Source organism: Apteryx rowi, unplaced genomic scaffold (genome assembly GCF_003343035.1).
Source record: "Apteryx rowi isolate R43461 unplaced genomic scaffold, aptRow1 scaffold_921, whole genome shotgun sequence".
NCBI lineage: Eukaryota > Metazoa > Chordata > Aves > Apterygiformes > Apterygidae > Apteryx > Apteryx rowi.
The window spans coordinates 161,730-188,403 of NW_020451229.1; the positions used below are offsets into that span (position 1 = coordinate 161,730).

A 26,674-nucleotide genomic window follows, 5' to 3' on the forward strand; every position below is an offset into this window, starting at 1 on the left:
ATGGTGCTGTTATACCTCAAGGCTCCTGACAGAAGGTGAAAGAGGACAGGCTCATTTCAGAAGTGCCACTTCCAAGCAAAAACAGATTTTGGGTTAGATTCTGGGCTGACAAGCATTACAGATGAGGAACTCAAGAGGGGTTTGAAGCCTGTGTAAGAAAGCCAAGAAGTAAGCCTGCTTCTTCTTTTTGAGAAAAGGAAAAGACATGAAATAGTGCTAATATGTATAATATTGCATAACGTGAAGAAACCAAACCAAACTCTCTCTTTTCCTGAATTTGGACTGCGTGCCTTACTTTCCTTAATTGCTTTTGTCATAATCCTTGCCTCTCACACAGCTGAAAGAATAAATCTATTGGCAGTAGTGAGAATACTACTGGAAGTGACAACATTTTCCGAGGTGGAGAAATTTGGTTCCATCTGGAAAGTGAGAGGATACAAAGCAGAGAGGTTGATGACTACAGTGGCTGAGGTGAAGCTGGGTAACTTGCTGTGATGTGAACTCAGTAACAGCTGAACACAGGCAAGCAGCAGAGAGGGAATATACAGAACAGCTGTGAAGGAAGAAAATACAGTCCTTGGTATTTGAGACACAAATAAAGACAAATGAGTCTCACTTCTCTTTCATGAAGCCTTTAATGAAGTTTTACTTTCTGTTTTTCCATAGATAACACCAATGATCACACATACCTGCGTTACTGCAAATCTTTAGAACTAGATTTTGCTTTTTCTGGGCAGCAGACTCATGTGGCAAAGTATGTACCTCAGGAGCCTCTCCGAGCTCTGGCAAAGAATTCAACAGAGGAAGGATTGTGGATTCCTTTAATGAAACCACCATTTATCCTGAAATAAGGAGAACATTTGTTTCCTGTGATCCCAAGGGAACTTAAGTAAGTTCATTTGAAAGGTATCGTTAAGGCTTGACTATCAACCAAAGATACATCTTGTATTTGATTTCAAGTTGCAGGTTCATTTGATGTAAAAAGTTGTAGTTGGTATAAACAACTGATGTCATTAATGAATAATATTTTCTAATTTGTTCTTAAAATACCCTTAAAAGAAAGGCATGTTTTATATCACTGCTCAGATCTGTTTTTTTGTTAACAAACTTATGTGCAGCTACAAGTGAAATATATCCTAGAAAAAATGGGATAATTGTTTCTTAAAACATAAAACAGAGAAATTAACTTTTACTTTCTTTACAGAGAAAACTAATGAGAAAGCAATTTTAATATTACAGAAGGTTTCTCCTGTTTTCCGGTTTTGGAAACAAAGCTCCCCAATTGTGCATAGGATTAATTTCTGAAATATAGAGAACTATGACTTTATCCACATTGATCATTTAAAATGATAAATTTAGCATTATTGCCCAATTCCAGTAGTTTTGATAGCTAGTAGACATCTCTAGATCATTTGAATACTTTTCTTTAAAAATTAAGACCCCACAAATCCCCACATTTTGCTCCCTTCAGAAAGAGTGCAAGAAAATATATGCTTGAGAAAGCAAGTGAAAGAACTCCTACTGACTGAAGTCTACCATAATAGGAAAATCTCACAACTGAGTTCATTAAAATTTAAACATTTAATCACCTTTTTATGTAAACCTGATCTTCTGCAGAGACACAGCCAGTTTTATTATACAAGAACTCTATGGCACTGCCAAAAAAGCAAGCGACATATACCATCAGCGCATATTTTCTAGGGACATGGAATGTAGCAGGCTGTAGAAGTGGAACCTCTCCTCTCTCCTGAGGTGTCATGACTCTTGGAAATATGTGTGCCTCTTGTGTTTTGTGTAACAAGAAAGGTAAAATTTTGAAGATTATTAAAGAAATCACATAGGTAAAACAACAGGTCAAACTGATCTAATATTGGGCTGAGCACAACTTCTGTATCTGTAAATGACAATAATAAGGTGCCTAAAAAACCCCTGTTTTTATGTTTGTGAATAACTTCCCAGGCAGGTAACTTAATATGTATTGTCCAGCATGAACAATTCATTAAAAATAGCCTGAAGTTCAACCCAATGTCTTTATGAGGCATCTGGGTAACTGACTACTTTTATATCTATATTGTCTTCCATTTCTTCTTTGAGATTTCCTTCCACAGAATGCAATTTCTTGGCCATGCATAGTGTCTTAAGTGTTTCACATACTTTAAATTATTGCATCCTCTTAAGATTCCACATGTATATCTTACATGTAAAACTCTGTCAGTCACTAGAGTGATCTTCAGAACTATATCATGAGGTATTTAGGAGGATAAAAGCTTCCCTGCTGATGCACTCAAAGGAATGAACTCTCTAAAAATAGTATCACGAGGACAGCAAACGTTCTGTTGTGAGGGATGGAACAGGCAGCTGGTAATAGCTTAAGCACTGCATCTGAAAAGAGATTATGAAAGCCATTACCTGCAAAAATTTAAATTTATCAATCTTGCAGAAAAATGATGAGATTAACATCAAAAAATATGTATGCATGTGTAAAACACAGGCATCAGTCAGCACGTAGGGAGACAATGTACTGTGAAAGGACATGTGAAAACATTATCCTGGAATGTGCAGAAAGCATAGATAAGTTTAATTTGGAGAGGGGGAATTCTGACTAAGCTGAGAAACACAAGACAATGCAGTTGTTAAAGACGATTTCTTGGCATAAAACACACAAGAATGTTGATTTCTTTAAGCACGCACAAAAATAGTAAGTGGAATATTCCTGACCACAACACAGTCAAGAGGGAGAGAAAGGTTAGGTGTTTCCAGGTGGACCTGCTTTCCAGTGGGAATGAACATACTGGGGATCCTGAAAAACTACAGGATCGTCATAGAGCCAGTGAAGCAGAAAGACCATTCTTTATGTAATTGGACTAGGTGGTTTCCAGAAAGGAAAGCAACTGAATAACTGTATGTGTTTATTTTTGCAAAATAAATGGGCAAAACTCCTTGCCTTTACAACATAGCTTGAGCTGGGAGTCGAGCTCTATGCTATTAATATAAAGATGCAGTTACAGGAAGAATATTCTTCTGTTTTTTTCTCCATTTACCAAAGCAACTTGGGAGACCTTTAATGTAATTTCCATCTCTTTCTATCTGGCATGGTGATCTTGATGATAGACCTCAGTCACATTTGTTGTTAGTAGTATTATATTTAACCTGATAAATATTTTAAAATACCTTTGGCATGGTCAACAACAGTCAAAAATTACAGAGTAAGACTAATAAGCTCTGCATAAGGTGCAAATACTGTGGTCTTCTCTTATCCTGCTGAACTGGAAGAATAATAGCCACAGGTGAGAACTGGTATCCAAAGGCAGGATGGGGTAGGCTGTCTGGTTTTAAAGGAAAGGACAAGGAAAAAAAAGGGAGAAAAATCATTAGAAAAATTAGAAAATATTCCTGACCACAACACAGTCAAGAGGGAGAGATATTTCTAAGACAAAGTGGTTCTTGGCACTGCAAAATTAGTATTGGAAAGGTTTTGAAAAGGTTTCAAAACTTATTTCCTTGCTGCAGAAAAGCCTAGTGAACGTAAACCTGAAAGGAAGTGCACAGTTYTAGTCTCCTTTGGATTTTAATATTGATATTATACTCTTGAATCTGACATGAGCAGATTTTAAGAGGCTTTTACCATGCTGTATGCCGATAATGAATGATCGTAGAAACAACGTATATCTAGGACCAGGCAGAAGCATGTCTATTGAAAAGGAAAACAGCCAAAAGAAATGAGTTCTTTGGCCTGGAGGAGAGTGAAGAAGATCTTTTACACATAGCCTTTAAGGTGCACAGAAATACGACAGGAATGATGAAATAATCAGTGCTATGAAGTTGAAGGTATGAGCCAGAGATGCAGAAATCACAGAAGAAAGATGGAAGGAAAAGTTATAAAAGACTTTATACAGTACTACTGTGTTGGTAAGCAGAGCATCAAAAATAAGGAAGGTGAGTTACAGTATGACCTATTCATATTCACACATGCTATTTTTGGACCTTCACTTTGGATAACTGTAAGCATTATTTGTGGGACCTGTTAATTTAGGGACAAGGATGATAGCTTTATGGGATAAAATTATTAGTTTGCTTTGACACTTTTGATTTCATTGCAGCATAATACATGAAACTCAACAAAAGGCCATAATAAATGCAATTTTTCTGATGACTGCACTTTTCAATACCTGAATCTTAATCTGTTAATGTCCCTATAACATTTACACATTAACAGAATTTCCCTTTACAACTTCAAGAATATTTTCAATAATGGTTCATAAAATTTATTCCAAAACCCTGTGTGCCTAACTGCTGACTCAAAGGCATACTGTCTTTGAGCCATCTGAAGCAGAAATAAATGGCAATAGAAAGGAGTAAGTCTGTAGAGAGAGATGGAAAAATGCCTCCTGCCACCGTAGGTCTTTGAAAAAAAGTTTGGAAGTCATTAGCCATTGTCATTGTGTGTGTGTGCACTGATACAACAAGGTCTTCTTCTGTAATATCACTCTGTCAGCATTGCCCAAATTTTATTTAAAATGTGAAAATAAGGAAATAAATACACTTTTAAATCAACCCACCCACAGCACCTCAGATAATCTGAGGAACATATGAAGACTGTACTTCTCATAACCTTTGTTTGGTAACAACATTAAATATATCAAACTATGCGTGCTTTTTTATATTCACTTATAATCTTTGATTCTGTCCTGCACAGTTTTCTCTTAACTTGTAGAGGCAGAGTATGAGACTAACTTTGAAGCAAATACACACACACACACACACACACACACACACACACACACGCCTGATGTTTGTTTGTATTAAGGCCCCTCTACACAGATGTGACAGTGGAAGGACAGCATAAAGTATATGCAGATTACATCTCAATTTTAAGACTTTCACTTTAAAATATAAATAGTTCCCTGTAACAGACTGAGCTGTTTACAGTATTTATTTATGGCATTCACAGTGTACCCATGACTACAGTTTCTACGTGCCACTGTGTAACGTGCAACTCTGTTAAGCAAATATATTTTCTGTAGTTATTTCAGAACTATACTCTGCTTTAAACTCTCAGCTAATTAACAATGGTAATGCTTCCACATACTGTGCATCATGCAATTTATTTCTAATACAGTGTGTTAACTTTTTATATTTTAAAGGTGGGTACTTCAACTAATTGCATGCAGCTGCAAGTAACTTTCATTACCTGATCTTGGGATTTCTTTTTCTTCTTCTTCTTCCCCCAGCATCCTGAACTTTCAGCATCTTTTCCATTGGTATCACCACACAGTAATCCATCAAGTTCATCTGTTCCCATCTGCTGTCCCTGAGATGTTTCTGCAGCTAGCCTGTATGAGAGGTTCCTCAAAATGCACACACAGTTTTCAACGGTCTGAAAAGTATGAAAAAAAATACATACACACACACAGACACACACACACACACAAAGTGAGAAAAAACGTTAAAATTCCTCCCTTGTTCACTCTGTATACAAAGCAGAAGGAATATCATTGATTTTTGCACATGCATTTGCCCAGCACAATTCTTTTCTACTCTTTTCTGAGTGCTTCCTAGGCAACCACTGCTTAAAAGATTCAGAAGAATTGGCAGGACCTCACACCCTCCTTTTATGGAAAAAACAGCAGTTTGGACAGTATTTTTTCATCAGTTTTTTATCATGTTTCTGAACTTCATGCTGGAGTCCAGTGTGAAAACAGAAGCTGAGGAAAAAAAGCATGATCAAGAGAACCTATGCACACACAGAACATAAGCTAACTTCCACCTCAGTGAATACAAAACGCTACAAACACAACATGGCAATAGTATTTTTACCACCAAAAACCTTTCATTCTGGTTTCAATTCTGTGAGAATTACCAGAAAATGAGGTCTGGGTTCTGTTTTGCAAGTGCTTGTAGCATAATATGGATATAAACACATCACGTTTCTTGTGTCTGACAAATAAGACTATGAATCTCAGGAGTCTTCCTGCTTTTACTACTTTTAGCCAGGCTGCAAATAACTTGTGGCCAGTCTTTCCCTTTCATCTGTTTGTCCCCCAGATCCATTGGGCCTTCTGCATATGATGCTGTCTGGAACCCAGAAATGGAGTGAGACCCAGGGCAGGAAAAAGAGGGCATTGAGAATTCAACATGATTTCTGCAAGTCTAAAAGAAGTTTAGTTTAGACTCAGTTGAAGCCTACTCCTTTACTTGGCTCAATTTGGTTTGACTATCCCTCATGAGAAATACATGCACTTGATTTTCTGGAGGCACAGAAAGCAGGGGTTTTATACAGTGAGGTAAAAAGATGTAACTTCATTTACTTTCACATATTTTATGAGCTTATGCCAGGTATGCATTTGGCCCACAGTTTTTGAGATGACATGAAGTTTTAGAGATGACATAAAATACTGAACTCAGATTTAACTGGACAGGATTTTTTTTTTTAATTGCTAAATTTACTTCTATACAGCTATAATGTGCAGAAATTGAAGTGTGTGTTTGTTTATTAGCATCCTAAATTTTGGTTCACCTTTTTAGGAATAATAATCGTCACAGTTAAAATTCACATCTATACCAAAAACAAATTAGCTGAGTCCACTGTGAGGACAATGTTATCTCAAACTAAAAACTGAGAAGCAAACATCTAGGCTACACATGCAACAGATACCTTTTTCATTAAGATGAACTTGCACAAGCCTATAAAGCAGGTTCAATTCACATACTTAACCAAACTTTACTCCTCTTTGATTTGTAGTTTTGAATTTAATGGGCTTTTATTTCTTAGACCTACAGGTGTTTTTAAAAGGGTCACCATAAGAGGCCTATATATGACTTCAGGAGTCTTTCTTATTTAATTGATCAAATGCAGATTAAGAATAGTAACTTTGTTAGGTAAAACATATCTAATTCATCATTTTTAATGTTTTAACTTGAAGTATCATAGCTTTTTCTTATTAGAAGTTTATAATAAACCCCACAACTTCAGTTCCTAGTGCTGCTAAGATTTAGGCATTCTTAACTTTACCCACATGAGGTGCAACTTTAGCAGCAATCCTACATATGCTTGTGAGTTCCATGCCCTCTTTCAGTGTTTGTAAGAGCAGGGACCAGAATTCTGTTCTTTGTCAACAGCAGTCTTATAAACTGTCTAATAGCACAATTATCATAGCATTTGGAAAACAAAATTTATGATTCAATTTCAGAAGTTCATTTTTTGTTACACTAGCACCATTTTTGAAGCTAGATTAAAAAGTGTTTTAGAGTCACTTATTTAAATATGCGGTCCAACTAAAATCACATTCTGCTTTGGGATATGCGGCTACAATGTTATTTTGTATTTAACTGCACAATTGCTTTATCTCATACAGTTAAAAATCTGTAAAACAGGAGGTTAAAACTGCCAAGGCAGGGACAATCATTTTTTTGTCATGTCCTCATTTTTTCTCCATATGATTTTGCCCACAGTTTTACAAGTCATAACAGCTCCAAATTAGTGTATAAATGCAACAGTTTATACTAACTATAAGAGGCAAAACCAGGAGCTTACTATGCTCCTTATTTAGACCTTTTAACAGTAAAACAATCCTGAAATCAGTCTAGTCACCTACAAARGGATGGCTGAAAGAACAGCAGCTGAGCTGTGAGAAGGGGGTGTAAACTGACTTCCTCCCTCCTCCCCTTTAATCCTCCTCCCACTCTTCTTCCATGAAGCCTTCTAAGTTTTACCTTCTATTTGACAAGCTGAATCAGGGAGCTTTTCCAAAGCTAATGAAGCAAAAAACACCCCCATGTTTCCCGAGTGGCTCTGCAGGAGGTGACAGGAAGGGGTAGGAGGTAGCTGGCACCAGACAGCAGCTGAGTTTGCTCTGAAGTCTCTTTCAAGTGTGGTGCCTACCTTGTGTGTCGGTCTCCTTCACTTATCAGTAACTTTTATTAATGGAAGACTGACTATAGACTGCTGGGTTATGATTAAAAAACAAAACAAAACAAAAAAACACCCACAGGCCACTAGTCCTGCACTGTGTGGTACGAACCTTTCATAATTCCTCCCTCCCTCCCTGAACATATAGACAAAATCCATCCAGTTGGTTCAGGCTAGCAACCATAAAGTTCTGGAGATTTTCCCTCTCCAGTCTATAAATCCACATAGGTCTACGGACAACTATCTGTGAAAGATAATTTAGAAATACTAGCCCAGTAGGCTTTAAAATTTTGCTGTGTAGAAGGCTGCTCTCCTGCTATAAAATTCTTAGGGGATTGCAAAAGGACAAAGGTTGTTCTGGAGCAACAGCTGTAATTACTTCAGTGCCATATACTGAATGCAAAATATATTTGAAACTAGCATTTTTCTCCTTCTCTGAAATACTTTAATGTATTTCATATATTAGAAATCTTCAATATGTAACTCCTTGAAGTCATTTCATTTAAGCAGTACCTTTCACCTTTGGAGAAGTATGTTCATATTCTAGTACTTTCAGAGAACTAAAGATGTATTTTTATGTCGACCTAAAACAGCTATTATTAAAAAGCATTTATTGATCCTCTTCAAAGAAAAAGTAATGTTGGTAATGCTGCGGAATTGCCTATTAATTGCCCACTTTTTTCAACGGCAACCACTTCACTCTTTTCTGTTTGTCTTGTAAGCCCACCACACTGTTTTTACTTCTGGTTCCTACTGGGTACTTGATACTCCTGAGGTACCCTGAGGACCTGGATTTCTTTCTCCTGAAAAGACAAAGATGACAAACCTTACTATCAATTTCACTGCTCCCCAGAGCAGACTGGATGACGTAGAGCAATGCATCTGTCAGGCCATCACACTCCCTCATCCTTCTGCGGGCCTCCTCTCCAGCAGAGCTGACATTCCTGGTAAACAACAGCAACGGTTACTACTTTCACAACTTCATTACTACTTTCACAACTTCATTACTACTTTCACAACTTCATTATCCACCTCCTGTAGTAAAACATTTTCACAATTAACATACGTATAAAACATTTGCTTTTTTTCTCCTTTCATCAGTTCAGAGCTGTGAATAATGAAGACAGCTGTGAATGAGCTCAGTAAATGTAACACAGAGGGGAACAAACGGAAATTTCAGCTCCCCTGCAAGAAAATGCTGAGGCTCTGGCCAGGATGGCCCTACCTGAGCTCAAAGACTTGTGGCCCACCAGCATTTGGAGAGGGGCTGATCATTTTTCTTTCCATCTTTTTTTTTTTTTTAAGAGTAGGTTAGAGTAAAGTAGGTTTTGTGAGAAAGTGTGTTGAAAAAGTGCACTGTGTCCATAAAAATCAGGCTGTGAAAAGTTTAGAGGTTGTGCCAAAGAAGTCTGCTATGATTTGAAAAGCCCAGTAGTCAGGGCTCTTAACCTGAGAGACTAGTATTATCAAAGCATAACATAAAACACCTGATATTGCTCAGGAATGGTAATGCTTCCATCCTCTTGCTTCTCATTTTACATGAGCGTTTCCTTCTCTCTCTCATTTTGGGAGAACAGTAATGCCCCAATCTTCTCTCTGGGTAATTATATGTGTTGTTTTACATTGCAAAATTTAAAACATAAGCTTACTATAACAATTTGTGTTTCTCAGAGGGCCAGAAGGGCTTCTGAACATATTTATAAAAATGGAACTAAGACAAAATTTACTGAATGACAGTGTGAGTTATAAAGCTCAAAAAGTGACTCATAAAGAAGGACATATGTGTGAAAGTGTACATATACAGAATCTATACTGGTTAACATCAAGCTTTCTGAGAAAAACTGCATTCAAATTTGCATAGCAATTCCAGTTTGGAAAGGCTGAATTAGCAATCTTAGGAACGGGGTAAAACTTTTCAGATAAGTCTCCCTTAGCAGGAGCAGACTTCCCTCTCTTGAGGTGCTCCTCTGTAGCTCCTCTCTCCCTACTCCTAAAGTTAATACAAAGGAAGAACAGATAATACTTCACACCAGCCCTAAGTACTTAATACCAATGTATGTAAATGGGAGGGAGAGCATCGGCTCTTTGGCTTGGGGAAGAGATAAGGCACTCTCTTCCCCTTATGCAGTTGCCTTTGCATTAAAGATGGAAAGAGGACAAGAATCCTGGGAGATGGGAATGAATTTTGGATGGAGGAAGGTGAGACAAATTAAGGATAGATTTACTTTCAATTCTCTTTTTACTCTGCCTACTTCTTCCCATCCTAACCTCTGTGGGTCCCACAAAGCACCAAATAATTTTCCTGATTAAATGATCTTAGAACTGGACAATCCCTTAGTCCCTAAAAGGCAGGTTCCTAATTGATTCTGCTCCCTAAACACACATAATTTTTAATCTATACTTGCATCCCCACACAGTCCTAATTAGTTCTGCTTTCCCACACTGCTGGTCTGATAATTCAGTACTGCTCCCCTCACCTATGCAGATAGCCCCATGAAAACATACAGCCCAGGAATATGAAAAATATTTACTTTATCTCCTTAGCATACAATTGCACTGCTTTCCATTCTCCTTGAGACTGCTTAGTTAACCCCTCATCATACATCAGAAATGTCTCCTCCACAATGGCTTGCAAGTTTTGTGTTGTCCTGTTCTTTTTTCTGGCCCCTAGACTCACTGCTTCTTCTCTCTGCTGCTACAGGAGGAACAGATGTAGACATTTCCTCCAGCTCAGGAGGAAACCCTCAGAACCCTCTTTCATCTAGAAAGTGTGGTCCAGAGAGCATCAACCGGAAAAAGTCTTCCACTGGCTCCCAGTCTAAAGTGACTGAAACCTTTCCACTTCCCCTCTGGTTGAAGGAAATCAGAAACTAGAATTATAGAGCATGATTTTCCCCAAACAGTGCCTATGCCCTGTATTTGCAGTGCTGGGGACTCTGGCTGAGATGTATTTTGAGTAGACAGTCACCTTATTAAAGGCAAGAGCTCTGCCTGAAATTCCTGAGCCGCAACCCATGTAGAAAAAGCAGTATCATGCATCTGAAAAATCCAAGGGCATGAGAGGATGTCAAGGGGCATTTGTGGACTTCCTTCTTCTGAAATTCTGCTCTTCTGCCCTCCAAGAAGATGAAGAAAAAGAAAAGGCTGTACCCAGCCCTAAAAGAATATCGCATATGGAGTGACTGCACAAATTACAATAGGAGTATGCTGAGGAAGTGTTCTCTGCACTCCACTTTTCCTTGCCCCRCTAGCCAAGAAATATGTGAAATATTATTGACAATCTTTAAACAGAACTTGATGTAACATTCTGTATTAACATTATTTATCCAGGCTTCTTCATTTGCTGCTGTTACATATACCAAGTGCAAGTTTTCAAAATATACAGACTTACACATCAGTAGAAACACTTTCCCCAGACCTTTTCACAGGGGTGATTTCTCATTCTCTCTAGCATGGTGAAATGCATGTCACATTGACTCTGCAGAGCCTGAATAGACCTGCAGTCTCTCAGCTCCTCTCCAAGCTCTCCAGAAACTCCTCCTCAACAAGACAGCAATACAGACATCCTTATAGTCCCTGAGCTGTGATCTGTTTGCCTCATTTATTTCTAGATAAACAAACAATATGAGGTCTATATACAAAGTAGTACAGATATACTAGGGGGACAGCCTTCACAGAAGATGAATCTCTTAGCTCTGTCTGGAACAGCTGTTGAGTCCAGTTCCTCCATTTATCACCCTTCCCCATTATGCTCCAGTTGGTTCTAGAATCACAAGGTGGGTAAGATGAATTCCTGTGACTGCTTCTCCTTTTCTTTTAAAATTCTCCATCTAGCTTTAGCACTAGATCCTGAATACGGTTCTTAGTTACCACAGTTCTCCCCAGATCTAGTGTGTTAATTTAGATGCGAAATAGCTTAAAAAACAAGACAAATTCAAACTTCACATCAACATTTTGGCAGAAATGTTCATTTGATTATTTAAAAAGAAATGCACCCTCTTATTTAATTATTCCCATTTCACCTTTATTGAAGGAAACATATCACCAGCTCTGTAAATGATTGATAACAGATCTTTCGTGGAAGGCCTCTAATATCTCCATGCTCAGGCGATGTAGTTCTGCAAGCAAGTTCCAGTTTCCTTGAGCTGCCAAAGAAAACACTCTGCCATCTTAATTTTTTTATTTCTAGCTATTAACTCCAACATGCTGTAGCTGGCAGCATGACAGGGAGTAAGACATGATTTGTCATTTGTAAATTTACAGGTCACTGTGGAAACCTTAAACTGGAGCACTGGTATTATCTACTCTCAGTAAGACGTCTCACTAAGTAAGCACATATTTTTTCTAGCTTCAGTAACCAAATACTTTTAAGGTGAAACCACGTTTTACAGATTTTCAAAAAGATATGGAGACAGGATGCACAGGTTTTCAAGAACAATTTAGTTCTCCATCATAAAAGCAGCCACAGCAAAAGTTTGATCGTCTGTTAAGGTTTGATACTTGTGGAAGTATACGGAAGTACAAATTTGTAGAACTGTCATTGGGAGCAATGTCAACACTTTGCTAAATGTTTTCATGTCCAGAGAGGATGTCTCTTTTAGACCACTGGCTTTCCCAGCTGCAAGTATCTACAGAGGCATCTGCCCTCCTTGAGTGTGCTCAGATCACATCCAGCAGTTTCACCCTTCCTGTATCAGCAACAGGTCTGTAGATTACAGATCCCCCTGCAGTTGTGTATGATAATCTTTGAGAACAAATTATCCTCTAACAAAGATGAAATTGAGATGGGTCCTCCTCTGCATGGGTCCTCCTGCATAATATCCTAAACTAGGCAAAATCAGAAGTCGTCTTTGGCAAGGAACTTCAGATGAGTCCAAAGTATAGCTTTATCCCCCAAAGTTTTGTGCAAGAGGGATGGATTTTAACAGTTTCAATCTTTTTATTCCTTCCAGTTGATATATTAGCCAACAAAAAGAGTTTTCCCAGAGAGGGGGTAAAGTTTATATAAATCAGGAACTCAAAAAACCCTCCATTAATGTTGTAGGAACCAAGTTTATGTTTCATAAGTGAAAGCCCCTCAGGAGCATAGTGAATAACTGAGTTGCAACTGAGTGGAAAAAATGCCCAAGAATCATTCTGTGAGTGAGGCAGTAGGCAGAAATTACTATTCAGCACATATTCATTGAGCTAGTGGAAAGTCCCATATTTTAACATCCAAAACATCCTTCTCCCACACTTTCCTCACCGGTATCATACCTGGAAGAGCCTTTTCAGGAGGCTGCGACCCATCTGCATATTATACTGAAAGCCTAGTCCATTCAGCTACAAATACGTGCTTGGTGCATAATTTCCTGTTATTACTAAGGCTGCACACCACGAAGAGCTTTAGTCCTGAGAGCCATCCTGGCCATCATGCAGTGGACTACAGAGATGTCAGGCTTGGACAGAAACCCTTCCTTGAGTTGCTCAGCATGAACTCTGCAATGTGCTGCAAAGTGTGTAGGGACCTGCTTGGAGAGGAGGATGTCCTAAGGCCAGGATTGCCTCAATCACCTTGAAGTACTGAAAACTACCCTGGTAATGTGTTGTGTCACCTGTCTCCAAAACAAATGTGGGTTAAAGTGAAATGAAGGAGAGATACATGACAGAAAGGTGGAGCAGGGAGAGGCAGGGGATTAGGAGCATCTATGAGAGAATTCCGGAACTGTGCAGATCCTTGAGGAGAACACCTGGCACTTCTGGTTCTCATAAAGCAAAAAGAGATTGACTCTTCAGTGTTCTCAGCACCAGTAAATACATGAAATGTGGTCTTCTTTAACTTCCCGCATGTGATTTGGTTGGTTGTTTCTTGTTTTCCTCTAAAGGACTGTCCTTTAGAGCATTCAGTGATCCCAGAAAGAAGACTGTCAAGAAGTTGCTATGTTTTCTTTTACTACTCCCAGTGTTCACTGCTTCCCGACAGAGGGAGCTGACGTGGGACTCGTTTATTGCTACATGGGGCAAATAAAATACACTGGACATGGGGCTTTGTCTACTATTCCAGACCACTGCACAACTTAACTTGCAGTATATACTTCAGCCCAGTTCCATACTCCAGCCCATACTCCAGCTCCAGCACAATGACTGACAACAAAGTCTCTTTGGCAGAACAGAGACCTTGTGACATGAGGGCATCTATAGACCACCCTCAAAGCATTTCTTAATAAAGGTTTCCACAGAGGCTCAGTTTTAGAAGAGTATATCCACCAAAACATTTGGTAGGTTGTGCCATCATCCTCAGGAATTCAAAACCACACAGAAACAGCATCGGGTGCCTGTTGGATAAGCAGATGGAAAAGCCACATCTGTAAGCAACACATCTGCAGCCTGGAGAAACAAGCTACCTTGATGCATCCAGCCAAGGGACAGAATGCAAGCTCCTCTGCTCTAGGACAAGACAACTACTCGAAATGAGCCCTCAGACTACGAAAACAACCATCAGTGAAAAAATAGACCATGGCTGAGACAGTGCCCAGGCTGCTGCTTAGAGTATGTCATTAAAACATACTCCAGTGCAGCCAGACTGTTGAGAGGAACTGTGACTGTGTGGCAGGCTTTGCTCTCCCACGCTGCTAGTCTGGCATGTATAGGGCATGAGGGTCGACATGTCTCTAGAGCTGTTGCTAAAGCTAAAAGAAAAATAAAGTGCATTTACACATCCACAGTGTGACTATGAATATGTACAAACAGCAGAAGAGTGAAATAAACTTTTGTGCACTAGCAACATACCAAAAGCACTGCACCATGCCATATGTTGTCAAGTAAGCCTCTGACTGGCCCCTATACTTGACTTTGAAGAAAAGCAATTTGAACATGAAAATCTTAGACTCATAGAACAGTTCAGGTTGGAAAGGACCTCAGGAGATAGTTTAGCCCAACTTCCCTCCTCAAAGCAGGGTCATCTAAAGGAGACTGTTCAAGGCCTTGTCCAGTTGGGTTTTGAATATTTTCAAGGATGGACACTCCACAACTGCTCTGGGCTACCTGTTCAAGTGTTTGCCCACCCTCACAGCAGAAAAGTTTTTGCTTATGCTTATGTGCAATTTCCTGTACTTCAATTTTTTCCCATTGCCTTTTGTCCTGTCACTGAGCACAGCTGACAGACTTCTGGCTTCTTCTTCACCTTTCCCATCAGGTATTTATACACATTGATACAATCCCCCTGCAATCCTCCTCTGCTCAATGCTAAAAATCCGAGCTCTCCCAGCCTCTCTTCATATGAGAGATGCTCCAATCCCTTAGTCATCTTGGTGGCCTTTTGCTGGACTCCCTCCAATATGTCCATGTCTGTCTTGTACTGGGAAGCCCAGAACTGGACACAGCACTCCAGGTGTGGCCTCAGCAGGGCTGGGTAGAAGGGAACAATCACTTCTTTCGACCTGCTGCGATGCTTTTCCTAGTGCATCCCAGTAGTTCTTCATGTCTGCACTTTTCCACCTTTAAGAAGTTTTCTCCAAATCTCTTCTGGAGAAAACAAAGCCACATAGATGCAGCCCTCTCAATCAGTATTTAAACTTAGTCAAGAGCAATTCCCAGTCAACAGTGCTGAAGGCTGATAACAGATATAATGCCAGAGGGCTAGGAAAGTATCCTCATGGTACCCAGAAGAGAATCAACCTCACCAGTAGTCTCCTTGCCAAATCCAATCCAATCCTGAAACTCAGATTCTCAGAGCACCCTCTATATTCATCTGTCAAATATCTATATATAGAGAGAGATATAGATATCTGTACATACAGACACACACACACACACACACAAAAATTCCCTGCTGCTGGCCTCCTCTACATATACTCTCTTATATGCTACCTAGCTTTATTTCTGTCTAGTTGGTTAAAAAATCTTCTTCAGTGATAAAGCCTTGTCTCAGCAGCAAGTTGACATCCCCAGTCCCATGGGAGGCTGCATTGAGAGGTGATGATGCTTTAAGCTGGCCTGCAGTGTAGCAGATGATCACATAAGAGCTATTATTTTTTCTGCTTGCTTTCAGCTGTTTTTGTAAGTGTTCAGGCTCTTTGTTGCAAGAGTTTAATACAGTAACACTGACAGCAAAACAAAGCAACCAATACCATGCACACATCCAGCAAGTGTGCTCACGGTCATTAGCAGTCCATTGACAACGATCAGTTTTTAAGGGCTTTTTATAATGGAGTAAGACCTTGAGTCACATTGGCTTATCTCTAAGTATTCAGTGCAGCCTTTGGACATAGAGCAAACAGATTACATAGAGCTTCAGTACTTTTAGACAAATTCTGATTTTTAAAAATCATTATTTGCACACTAAAACTTTTTTCAACCATCCCCTAGTGCTGAAAACTAAACTAGCTGATGAGAAAAGTAATTTTTCAGATAACTAGCAAATTTAAACAAACTAGTAAGACGAAAAAATAAAACACAAGAAGTCTCCACTATTAAGAGTTTCTAAATGTTAGGCTTTCAGCAACCCCAAAACCAGCTTATTATTTGGAAGTAATAGTAGATAGAAACAGATTTTTCAGACACTGCCACAGATACACCTTGTAATTTTGCCTGATTTGAATGACAGTTCAATGCAGTATCATTTTAAATGAGCAGGACATTTCACCATGGTACAAAACACAGCTATAACATGCAGTGGGGTCACCATAAAGAATCCTTCTTGCTAAGTGTTCTTAGTACTAATTATAGCCTTCTTTATTTATAAGTTGGCCTTCAGGTTAGTAATAATTTATCCAAAAAACACCCTGTTGGTGTTCCTTGCAGTTCTGAATGTGGTTAAGAATAACGCAGTTTAGGGGCAAATTCTTCCCTATTAATCAGCATAGCTCAACTGTGATTAATGAAGCAAGACCAATTTACATCAACAAAGAATTTGGCCCCAGATCTTTAGCTCTTAGGTATTAATTTCACTTTGAAAGCATACTTTACAATTAGACAAACATCTGACACTTTAATGTGGATACAGTCTTGGTTATTATCCTTTCTATCAAATGCTATGACAATGTGATTTAGCTTTCATTATTCAGCCRTACCTTTCATTTTCAAAACATCACAGCAATTAGCCTACCAAGGCAAGCACTCAACAGGTAGCTTTTACTGCTCTGCATCTGCATGTCTAACCCTTAGGCTAAATGTACTGTTTCTAATGACCACTGTGTGCGATCTGCAAATCAATTGACATCTAATATAATTTTTGTTTACTTTAGTAATTTTTGAAGAGACATCTGGTAGAAACAGAAGAACATACAGTGCCATAAATATCTTAAAAGAAATAGTCTCTCTAAAACAAAATGTTATGGCGTAAAATATTTCCTATAGGGGTTCATGGTCTAATGAAACACATTCCCATCTGAAAGAAACAGAAAATCTAATCTAATTTCTAACAGAAAATTCTAATCCTACCCCTCCCGCCCGCACCATTTTGCTATGGTTTTCCATTTAAATTTCTCTTGTGAATACTATAGATATTATATATAGTGTATTTAGTAAGTATTTTAAATTTTGCTAAAAAAATTCCATCCCTAGCAAATTTCTGATTTGATATTTCATTTCTCTGACATGCAGAATCTGGCTACATCAAAATCATTGCACTTACTAATGCTCAGCTGTTCATCCATACACCACTTTTAACACACTACCTGCAGGAGATGAAAGTCAGTTTGTCCACAGTGTTCATTCAGTTGGGAAGAGGTGAATTACCGCGTCACTGCCTGCCCTTGGGAAGAAGCTGCTGTGGTGCAGACCATGAAGGTCATAATGGGAACAGTTTAAAGATGTCAATGGTAAAACATTTTTTCCATTTTCATTTGTAACATTTCCAACTTGATTCTTTCCTAGAATTTAGTAAGACACTCTGCTCAACAGTGGAACTCTGAATTTGTTAAAGAATGATTGCCCCACAGTGTGGCAAAGACAGAGAAGGTCTCAATAACAGGCTTCAGTTCTCACTGTGAAAGCTGTGAATATAACAGCCTAGCAGCATTCTTTGCTGAAAGAAAAGCCAGTATTATGTGGCTTAGCAAAGGCAGTTAAAAAAAACTATTTTGGCCATGTGCTTCTCTTGCAATCCTCCAAGTAAATGCAGCAAGACAGACATATAGCAGCTCCTGATATCACATAACATTGCAGGAAACTAGGAGTGCTCTGAGATGTTCCTCCTACTCTTGACCAAGATGTCTGACAATTCTTACTCTGTTAAAAAGAGACTTATGTCCATACCTCTCTATAGTATGAAAGGCTGCTTCAACTATGCTTTCGAGTAACAACCATGGTGAATATAAGCAAGTGAAGCATAGGAAAAGCTAAAGTTTGCACACAGAATGGGGTTGTGTTCTTTTTTTAAAAAGGTAAAAGCATTCAACTTCTTGTGCTCCACCAAAATCCCTAATCTGCTTTGCAAACAAATTGTGTCTTGAAAAGAAACAATCATTATCACAGAAAATGAGCCCTTTTGTTGGAGGTTATTTTAAGACAAACACAACCCTCTGATCTGAAATGAGATCTTGTGAGGGGATATACAAACCAAACGAGAATAAGGAGGAACAATTTTGAATTGTATTGGATGCCTACTAATGAGTAATTTTTAAAAGCTATACAGCTTCTAAGAGTCTACAGTAAGAGCCTGAAGACTTAAATTCAGATTCTCTAAAATACACAACCTGCCACTTACTGAACAGCCTTGCAATCCTCTTAGGGCAATGGTCTTAGGGCATGTCTTCCTCCAAAATAGTCCCCTGGAATAAACACATTTGTGAATATCCTTACTTGTCAAGGAAAGACTAAGGGAACACTGACACCCATGTTAGATTAGGGACAGCCTGATTGACAGTATTTGCTTCACTCTTTAAAAGACTTTCGATAAGGCTCCTAGCCAAAGGACTTTAACGAAACTAAGCAACCATGGGAAGATGTATAGTTAATTGCTAAAAATAGGAAACAAATGGTCAGTTCTCACAATGGAGTATGGTCACCAGCAGAGCGATTTATTTATACACTATCAGAACAGGAGGTAGGTGAACAATGAAATGAAAAATTTGGCTGAAGATACTAAGTTATCCAGAGTAATAAGATGAGTGTTAACAAGGAAGTACTGCAGAAGGACTTGAAATTTAATGTAGATGAATGTAAAATGATGTACATGAGGAAAAAACAAACACATTCCTGATTTCACTTACAATATGATGAGCTCAGGGCTACCGACTAAAACCAAGCAATTGTAACACACAGTTCCATGAAAAGATAGCTCAATACTCAACAGCAGCCAAAAGAACAAAATGGCCTGTAAGGCAAGGATAAGGCAAGGAACATAAAATAAAAACACAGAACACAGCACTATACCACTGTATACATTCAGAGTTTGCTCCCACCATTCTTATTATGGTGTACAATTCTGATCCCCTCATTCCAAAAATGCTTTAGCAGAACTGGAAAAGAGTCAGGGGAGGGCTACATACTTCCACATTAAGAATGACTTAGTAAGTCAGAATGCATTGTCTGAGAGAGTGACAGATAATGGGTGGGGAAGAATATGACAGAAATCTATGAAGGCATTATGGGTATGGAGAAGGTAGATAGAAATCAATTTTTCATTCTCTATTTTGGCTGAAAAACTAGGGGGTCATCAGATGGAACCAGCACAAGGCATGTTTAAAACAAACAGGAAATGGTGGTTGAGCGTAGCTGGGCCATAGATATCCTTCCCAAAAGGAGCTGTGGATGTCAAAAGTGTATATAGGCTCAAAGGGAGGCAAGTTCATGGAAGAGAAATCTATTGAGTTACTAAAAACAAAGAAATCACATCGGCTTCAAGAAGACTCGGAGCCAGCAGGAGGTTGGGAAAGCAAAGAACTGAGGAGAGTAACTGAACCTGAAATGGCGTAAGCCTCACGAGGCCAGCCTTTGAATCCAGACTGCTGGATTTAACCCTGAAAACAGCTTTGGATCTCCTGCTTTGCTTATATGTACAAATGAAACACTGAGGAGTCAGTCAGTCTCACAGGTAGCACAGACAACTTGAGTAGCCATCCAACAGCAAGAGAAGAATGAGGTGGCGTACAATATTTAACCAACAGCTTCTGAATCAGTACTCAAAGTTTTTTGAAGAATGCAACTGATGTTCTGAGAGACATACACTCAAAATTATATTAAATACTATTATTATGTATAGGAATAAACTTAGYTGAGTGTGGAAGAATAAAGGATGTGGACAGGACAGAGGAGTTTCTGCCCCCCCCCACTAGTATTTGAAGCAGTGATACCTGCAAGGCACAGCAGAACATTCAGTGGAGACACCTAAGTTAGCACTGAGTTACAAGATTACTAGTGCAGTGTTACTGCTGTGCCAGCTTGTTTCTCTCATTACCTTCTGATTCACTGTTTCTCCACAAACTGAAGTGACTTAGAACAAATGCTAGTGCAGTCCCATCATTCCTCCTGCCTGAGCTACGCGCTCCAGAATTAGCTCAGGCATCTCTGTTCAGTGGGCCTTCTTGCCAGAAGATACTGCAGATTTTAAGGTTTACATGGGCTCAAGAGCAACTGGACAAATTCATGGGGAAGGATCCCATTGAGGCTGTGAAATACAGACATCGCCCCTCATTCCAGCTCCCAGAAAAACAGGTAACTGGCAGCTGGGAGCATATTCTGAGGACGTATTACTATTCTAATATATTCTTCCCTGGCCATCCACTCTGGTCACCATGAAATCTCAACAAAATTGTGTCAGATACTTCAGCAATGTAAAACACTCCCTTCTCTTTTTCATTTTCCTGTTCAGTTTCTTATCTTATTCCAACAAAACTGTTGGTTAGACATAAATGGTTTTCAATTAACCTCATTCTACCTATTATTTATTAGATTATTTTCTTCAAATGCTTACAAATTGGCCTGTTTTGATGTTCTTAATTGCCTTTCTCTACACTTGATGCTTGTTTAATTGTTCAAGCAATTTCTAAAGTATTAAAATGCAGGCTATTTGTTCATCATTTCCATGTCTCCTTTTCTCCACCAGTTCAAGATGAACTCTGCATTTATCCTGTTTAGTCCTGTGGGAATGACTGTCTTGCATGAGTTGCACTAGCAAAAACAATTACACAAGAAGAAAAATACTCCCATTTTATTTTTCATAGGCTATATTCTCAGGAAAAGCTTAGCATTACAACTGCATTCACAGGAATGACTGAAATGAAGCAGGCAAAATGCTTTAAGGAGTTAAGAATAAGCATGAAAGAAACGTACTTTGACCTGAAAAACACAGGACTTTTCTAAGCATTTAAAAATATTCTGACTGTATAGACTGGCACTCCCTACAGTGCTGAGACATCACTTTGTAAAATCCTGTGAATGTTATTTCCTTAATATAATTTTAAATTTTTATTATTTGTAAGGAAAAAAATTGCTCTCCTTCAGCCAAAATTCTAACATCTACAACAGCTGGGAAAAAGGATCTTTCTTACATCTAACATGTGAAAAGGACTTTAGTCAACTTCATTTAGCATGTGAAATTTCTCAGCATCCTCTGATGTATTTGACCTTGTTCTGGATTAAGAGCAACTAGTACTAGCAAATGCACATAAAAATTCTTGGTTTTGACAGTTCTTTCCCCTTGGCTTATTCCCAGCATAGCTCATGCAGGTTTCAGGAGTATATGCCGGCTGCTTTACTGTACTGTCAGAAATATTTGAAATGCCTCATTTGATTATGATAAAACCACAGAACCTAACATGGGGTCAAAATGCATTCTCATCCTGTTTCCAGGTTTTACCCTAAATTGTTTAGTGCTAGCAGACATGTCCTAGCTACAGAAGATATATTTGTCTTTAGACTAATATGACACAACCAGACCATCACATAAAATTAACAGTTAAAAACAAACATGATGCTTTTTTTTTWAAAAAGTAGTTTATTTAATAAAATTCCCCAAACAATAAATCAATGTAAAACTTAGTTTTTTTCTTTTACCTAATCCTAGGATAGTTTAAAAAAAAAATCAGATGAAACACTTTGGGTTGTTCCTTTTCAAAGTTTAGGGTTACTTTCTTAAAGAAGCATTTGTAGATTCTTTCTTCCCTCTGTCACGAAATTACGAATCCAAGGTGTCCTGCTAACTTGAGTTAGAATCATCCTCTAATCCATTTTAATAAGATGTTTATAATACAGTCTCCAGCAGTCTCGTACTAAGTCATCTTTGAAAGAATACTGCTGTGTCACCCCACAGAAGCAAGAAATGAAAACGGCTTGAAGGCTACTATCTGCATTTAAAATTGCTGAGTCATTTGAGCCAACTGGAATTCCGTCTTAATTCAGTTTCAGTTGCTGTCCATACAATCTCTTAATTGCCCACAATAAAAAAGTGTTTTAATTACTAAATTATAGTTCTCTATCTCAACAATGTTCTTCTGTTAAGAATGTAAGAAAGTCCTTATTCCAAATACACCTGCTGGCTATATATTTTGCAGGACTTCCTTTAGTCACAGAAATTCAGTTGAGAGCAACCAGGCTTGTACAGTTAAAAGTCCTGTGCCACAACTGTCAAATTCCTTCTGCAAGACAAGAATGTAAAAAGTTGCATCTGCAATTCAGTTATAAACTAGCAAGCTTGTACCTAACTGGACAGACAATTACATTTGCAGACAAGTGAAAACTCTGAAATGGTGACAAGCTAAAATGAGCTCTAGTTCAAGGATGTACAGAAAATAAGTGTGCATCTATGCAAACAAGAAAGCTGCATCTTAAAAAAAAACAAATAAATAAAGTAGCGCTTGTTTGCTTCAGAAATGCTGTTATGCAGAATAGCATCTGTATGAGGGCAAACCAGTCTAAATTCTCATGACAGTGTCACTTTGGCTTTCCACTCCATGTTAGACTAGCATTCTCCTTAGGCTAGATGAAAATTGAGGAGGGAGCTTTTAGTTGTACAAATATGAAAATAAATACTGCCATTACAGTTGCATTCTCAGCTCTATTTTGACATAAATTGTATTTTTATTTTTATGTTCTAATTTTTTACTTTTCCACTTGTTATGATGATTTTTAAATTGGCACTGCTGTCACTAAACTAAAATATATATATATATATAGGTCCCGGCTCAGATGTTACAACATACTGCATATTCCTCTAGTATTCCTCATTAGGCACCCAAGCTCAGTAAGTCCGTTTGCATGTGCCCTTAAGTATGAAACTTTCAGAAGTATTATTACTAACACCTTCTTCTCGTGTCTTATAAATCAAATTATTGGACAGAAACTACAGTTCTTTTGCCTTGGGTTTATATTCAAATGAAAAAGATAATCACCAAAATCAGACTGTGAACAATGTAAATACSTATATTTACCAGTCTAAAAATCCTATCAATAAAGATTAGGCTCCAGAAAAAAAAAATACAATATATACTGCAATATATTGCAATAAGCAATCCTATCAACCTGGAGGAACAAGCAAATAGGATCTTGATTGCTTAAGTAAGATGATTCCCCTAACCTACAAAGCAATCTCTCTGTCCCATCTGAGTTTCAAGTGCCTTCCTGCATCTATTCCACAGTCTCGAAAAAACATTCTCAGTGCAGAACCCCGAGAAGAAGGGATGGTAAATCAGCTTTGGTTGTTGACTAATCAGTTGAGCACAATTAATTACAACACTAATCAGTTCATTAGATTATTAGGTTCATCTCTTTCTGATCAGCTACTTAAAAATTTTAATACAAAGGATAAGAGGAAGTCACAAAGCAGAACATTCATTAGAATATTAGAAAGTATGAAACACTATATTCTGTATGAAAAAATAAGTTACAGCATAGCATAGAAAAGTAGAAGTCAAGTGCTTTTCACCTGTTTGTATACTGACGTTCTCAGCGAATTGACTGCTGTGCATACTTCTCAGGCTGGACTATTTCTCAAAACCTAAGAGGAGTCTTTCTCCTCTCTATCAAACTACAAATTCTTATAAATGCTGTCTTATAGTCCATCTCTCCTTGTTCCTAGCCTAGACTAGGTACCAGTCACTAGTTCTACATTTTTATTTTACCATCATTATCCACATGCTCTATATTATCAGCATTTCCTTCACAATTTTCAGTTAGGCTTCTCAACATTCATTTAGTATTTGCTCATATTTTTTCTTTCTATTCACATAATACATTGCTATGATACTGTTCTTGCAATACTGCATTTTATTATTTCTAGAACAATCTCTCCTCTCAATTTTCTCATTTTTCTTCTTTATCTCCATCAAAAATATCAAGGTATAGATGTACACATGACATATAATAAATTTATAATCCTTATACTTCAGCTAAATGTGCCTTCAGCATAAGAAACAAATACATATGTTCATGTCCTACTTTCATGACAGTCAACCTGAAATTGCCAGAGTATCCTACCTCAGATTATGTCACTTCATCATATCTCCAAACGGCTTTATGTGCATACTGAGAGATGATGAAAGAACTGACCCTCTAGCGTGCCCTTCAGCCTAATGAGTCATTGCGCATCATTGCTGCTCACAACAACCTGTAAAAAGAGAAGGGAATCACTCTACCACAACCCTATTTATTCCCATCTAGTCCATGCCATATAAAACAACAAACAGATGCTCTCTACTACTACTACTACTACTACTACTACTACTACTACTACTACTACTACTGTTAGTTGTCTCTGTCCCTTTGGCTTATATCCCAGCAATGATGTCTGACTACTCAGCTGCTCTGCCAAAATGAACCTCTCACAAAACCATATGCTGCCCTGTCTCAATGCCTGACTCTGTTCTGTGTCAAAATAACCACGAGGGTTGTCACCAGAAATTTCATTTTTCCCTTTTCATATTGACACATTCCCTTTGAGTCAATACACTGGTTTCTGGTAAACTAAACACCAAATTCACACTTGCCATCAGTTCCTCAAGATGCTCATGAAACTCTTGCGTGAATAGCAGGCTCTCTTCTTCTACCTTGTTCTTCCTGTTGCCGTCAAACGTATTATTATGCTTTACTTCATACATTTTTACCCTCCCACCTCTAAATGTATTCATTTAACAAGTTACTACATTTGCCTCATCCTGATTCTTCCCAAAAACTGAACCAAAGCATTTGTATGCAGTGAAGGAAGAGGACAAATGAAAAAAAGAATAACAGACTTTGCAAGAGCTGTGTGTCTCTTTCTGAGTAAGGGCTTTCAGTAGACACATTCTGGTGTCTTTCTTGCTGTGGTCTCTTTTGTGCATCCTACTTCCATCAACTGTCATATTATATAGGGTCTATGTATTCTTTGGGCCAAGGGGAACAGTGTATTTGTGTTCTATAAACCCACTGTTAATCAAAAATTATATATATATACACACATATATATGTTGTACAATATGCATTTGTAATATAATACATATATATTTATTTTATATATATATATATATATATAAAGAGGTTATGCAAACGGAATAAAGGGACAATGTTGAGAGCTGTTTTCAAGGAAAAGGTTACTGATACTGTGAGAATATTTAGCTACAATCTCTCTATAATTGTTACTACACTAAGTGATTTCTGCAGTTATGATCATTCTCTAGCTGCCAGATAAGCATACAGTGAGTGACAAATATTCAGCACCATCCGACTTGCTCCCATGTGTGACCTGTATTGAGAACCTGTCCAAAGCACACACCTCATCTCTAATACGATGCTGTGACTGTAGCGGTTTTATGCCTGGGAAGAGTTTAATCCTTTGTATGCTTTGTATGTCAAATTAACAAAAAGATAATTACAGCTTATAAAGGTGTCTGTTCTTTTATGAATAAACACTCACTCTAATTTTGTAATTATTATTTTACCATTCTCAGTTAATTGTCAGTTATTCAACAACAGAGCTTTTGCTGGTATAGTACAAATGCAATTCCCAGAATTACAGTAAAAACTCCTATATTAGGTATAAAAGAGTACAAATTATTTAATGAAACTTTAGCAATCTCAGAGCTTATCTGATTTCCATTGCCATAGCTTGCTGAAATAAATATGCTAAACACAAATACTGGTGGAAAGTTTTTTCCCTTACTGAACAGGTGGCTCCAGTAAAATGACACTCCATCAAAATGAAAACTGCATGGATCAAGTATCACAAGCTCCTTGTGCTGGAAGCATCTTTCCATTCAGACCAGGAGGAGGATGCAGAAGGCTCACAAGATCAGAACTGGTAAACTACCTGTCTGTTTTGTGTGAGATGAGTCATTTACAGACACTGCATTGACAAAAGTAGCATCATCCTGCAAATCATTAGTTATGACTAAAGGAGTTTGTACCACCTCTACGTTATTTAATCTACCTCGTCTTTCACATACCTATATACTTACCTACCAACTTTACATAGCTCTGCCCATGGGCCCAGGAGTCCCATTTCAGCTCAGCCTGGGGCCTTCAGGCCCTGCCTGAGCTACCTCGTAGGAGTGCTCRTCTCCAGCCTTGCTCCTGGATTGTTGTTTGGATTTCCTGCATTGCCCTTGCACCTGGCTTGTTACTTTGCTTTTGCCCAATGCTCACCAGACTGCTGGGAGGACCCGTTGCTGTCACGCCCCCGCTCTGCTCGCCTGGCTCTGCTGCCACGGGCCTGCACCAGGATGGTGAGGGCACTGCCCAACCTGCATTGTGTGCCCGTGGCTCCTCACCTTGCCTTGGAGAGCAGCCCTCCTTTCACTGCTCCCTGACACAAATTATATTGGTTGTGATATTCCTTCTCTTTCCACTCCTGCTTCTCCCTGCGTTCTCAGG

At 38.4% G+C, this 26,674-nt stretch overlaps 1 protein-coding gene across 1 annotated transcript in view; it reads right to left on the reverse strand.

Moving 5' to 3' along the window:
- The window catches only part of LOC112978354 (catenin delta-2-like), a 151,322-nt gene that overhangs the window by 86,702 nt on the left and 37,946 nt on the right, over positions 1-26,674 (reverse strand). The window contains 2 exon segments of the mRNA XM_026091777.1: positions 5,192-5,377; positions 8,736-8,853. Coding sequence (XP_025947562.1) covers positions 5,192-5,377; positions 8,736-8,853 — 304 coding nt within the window.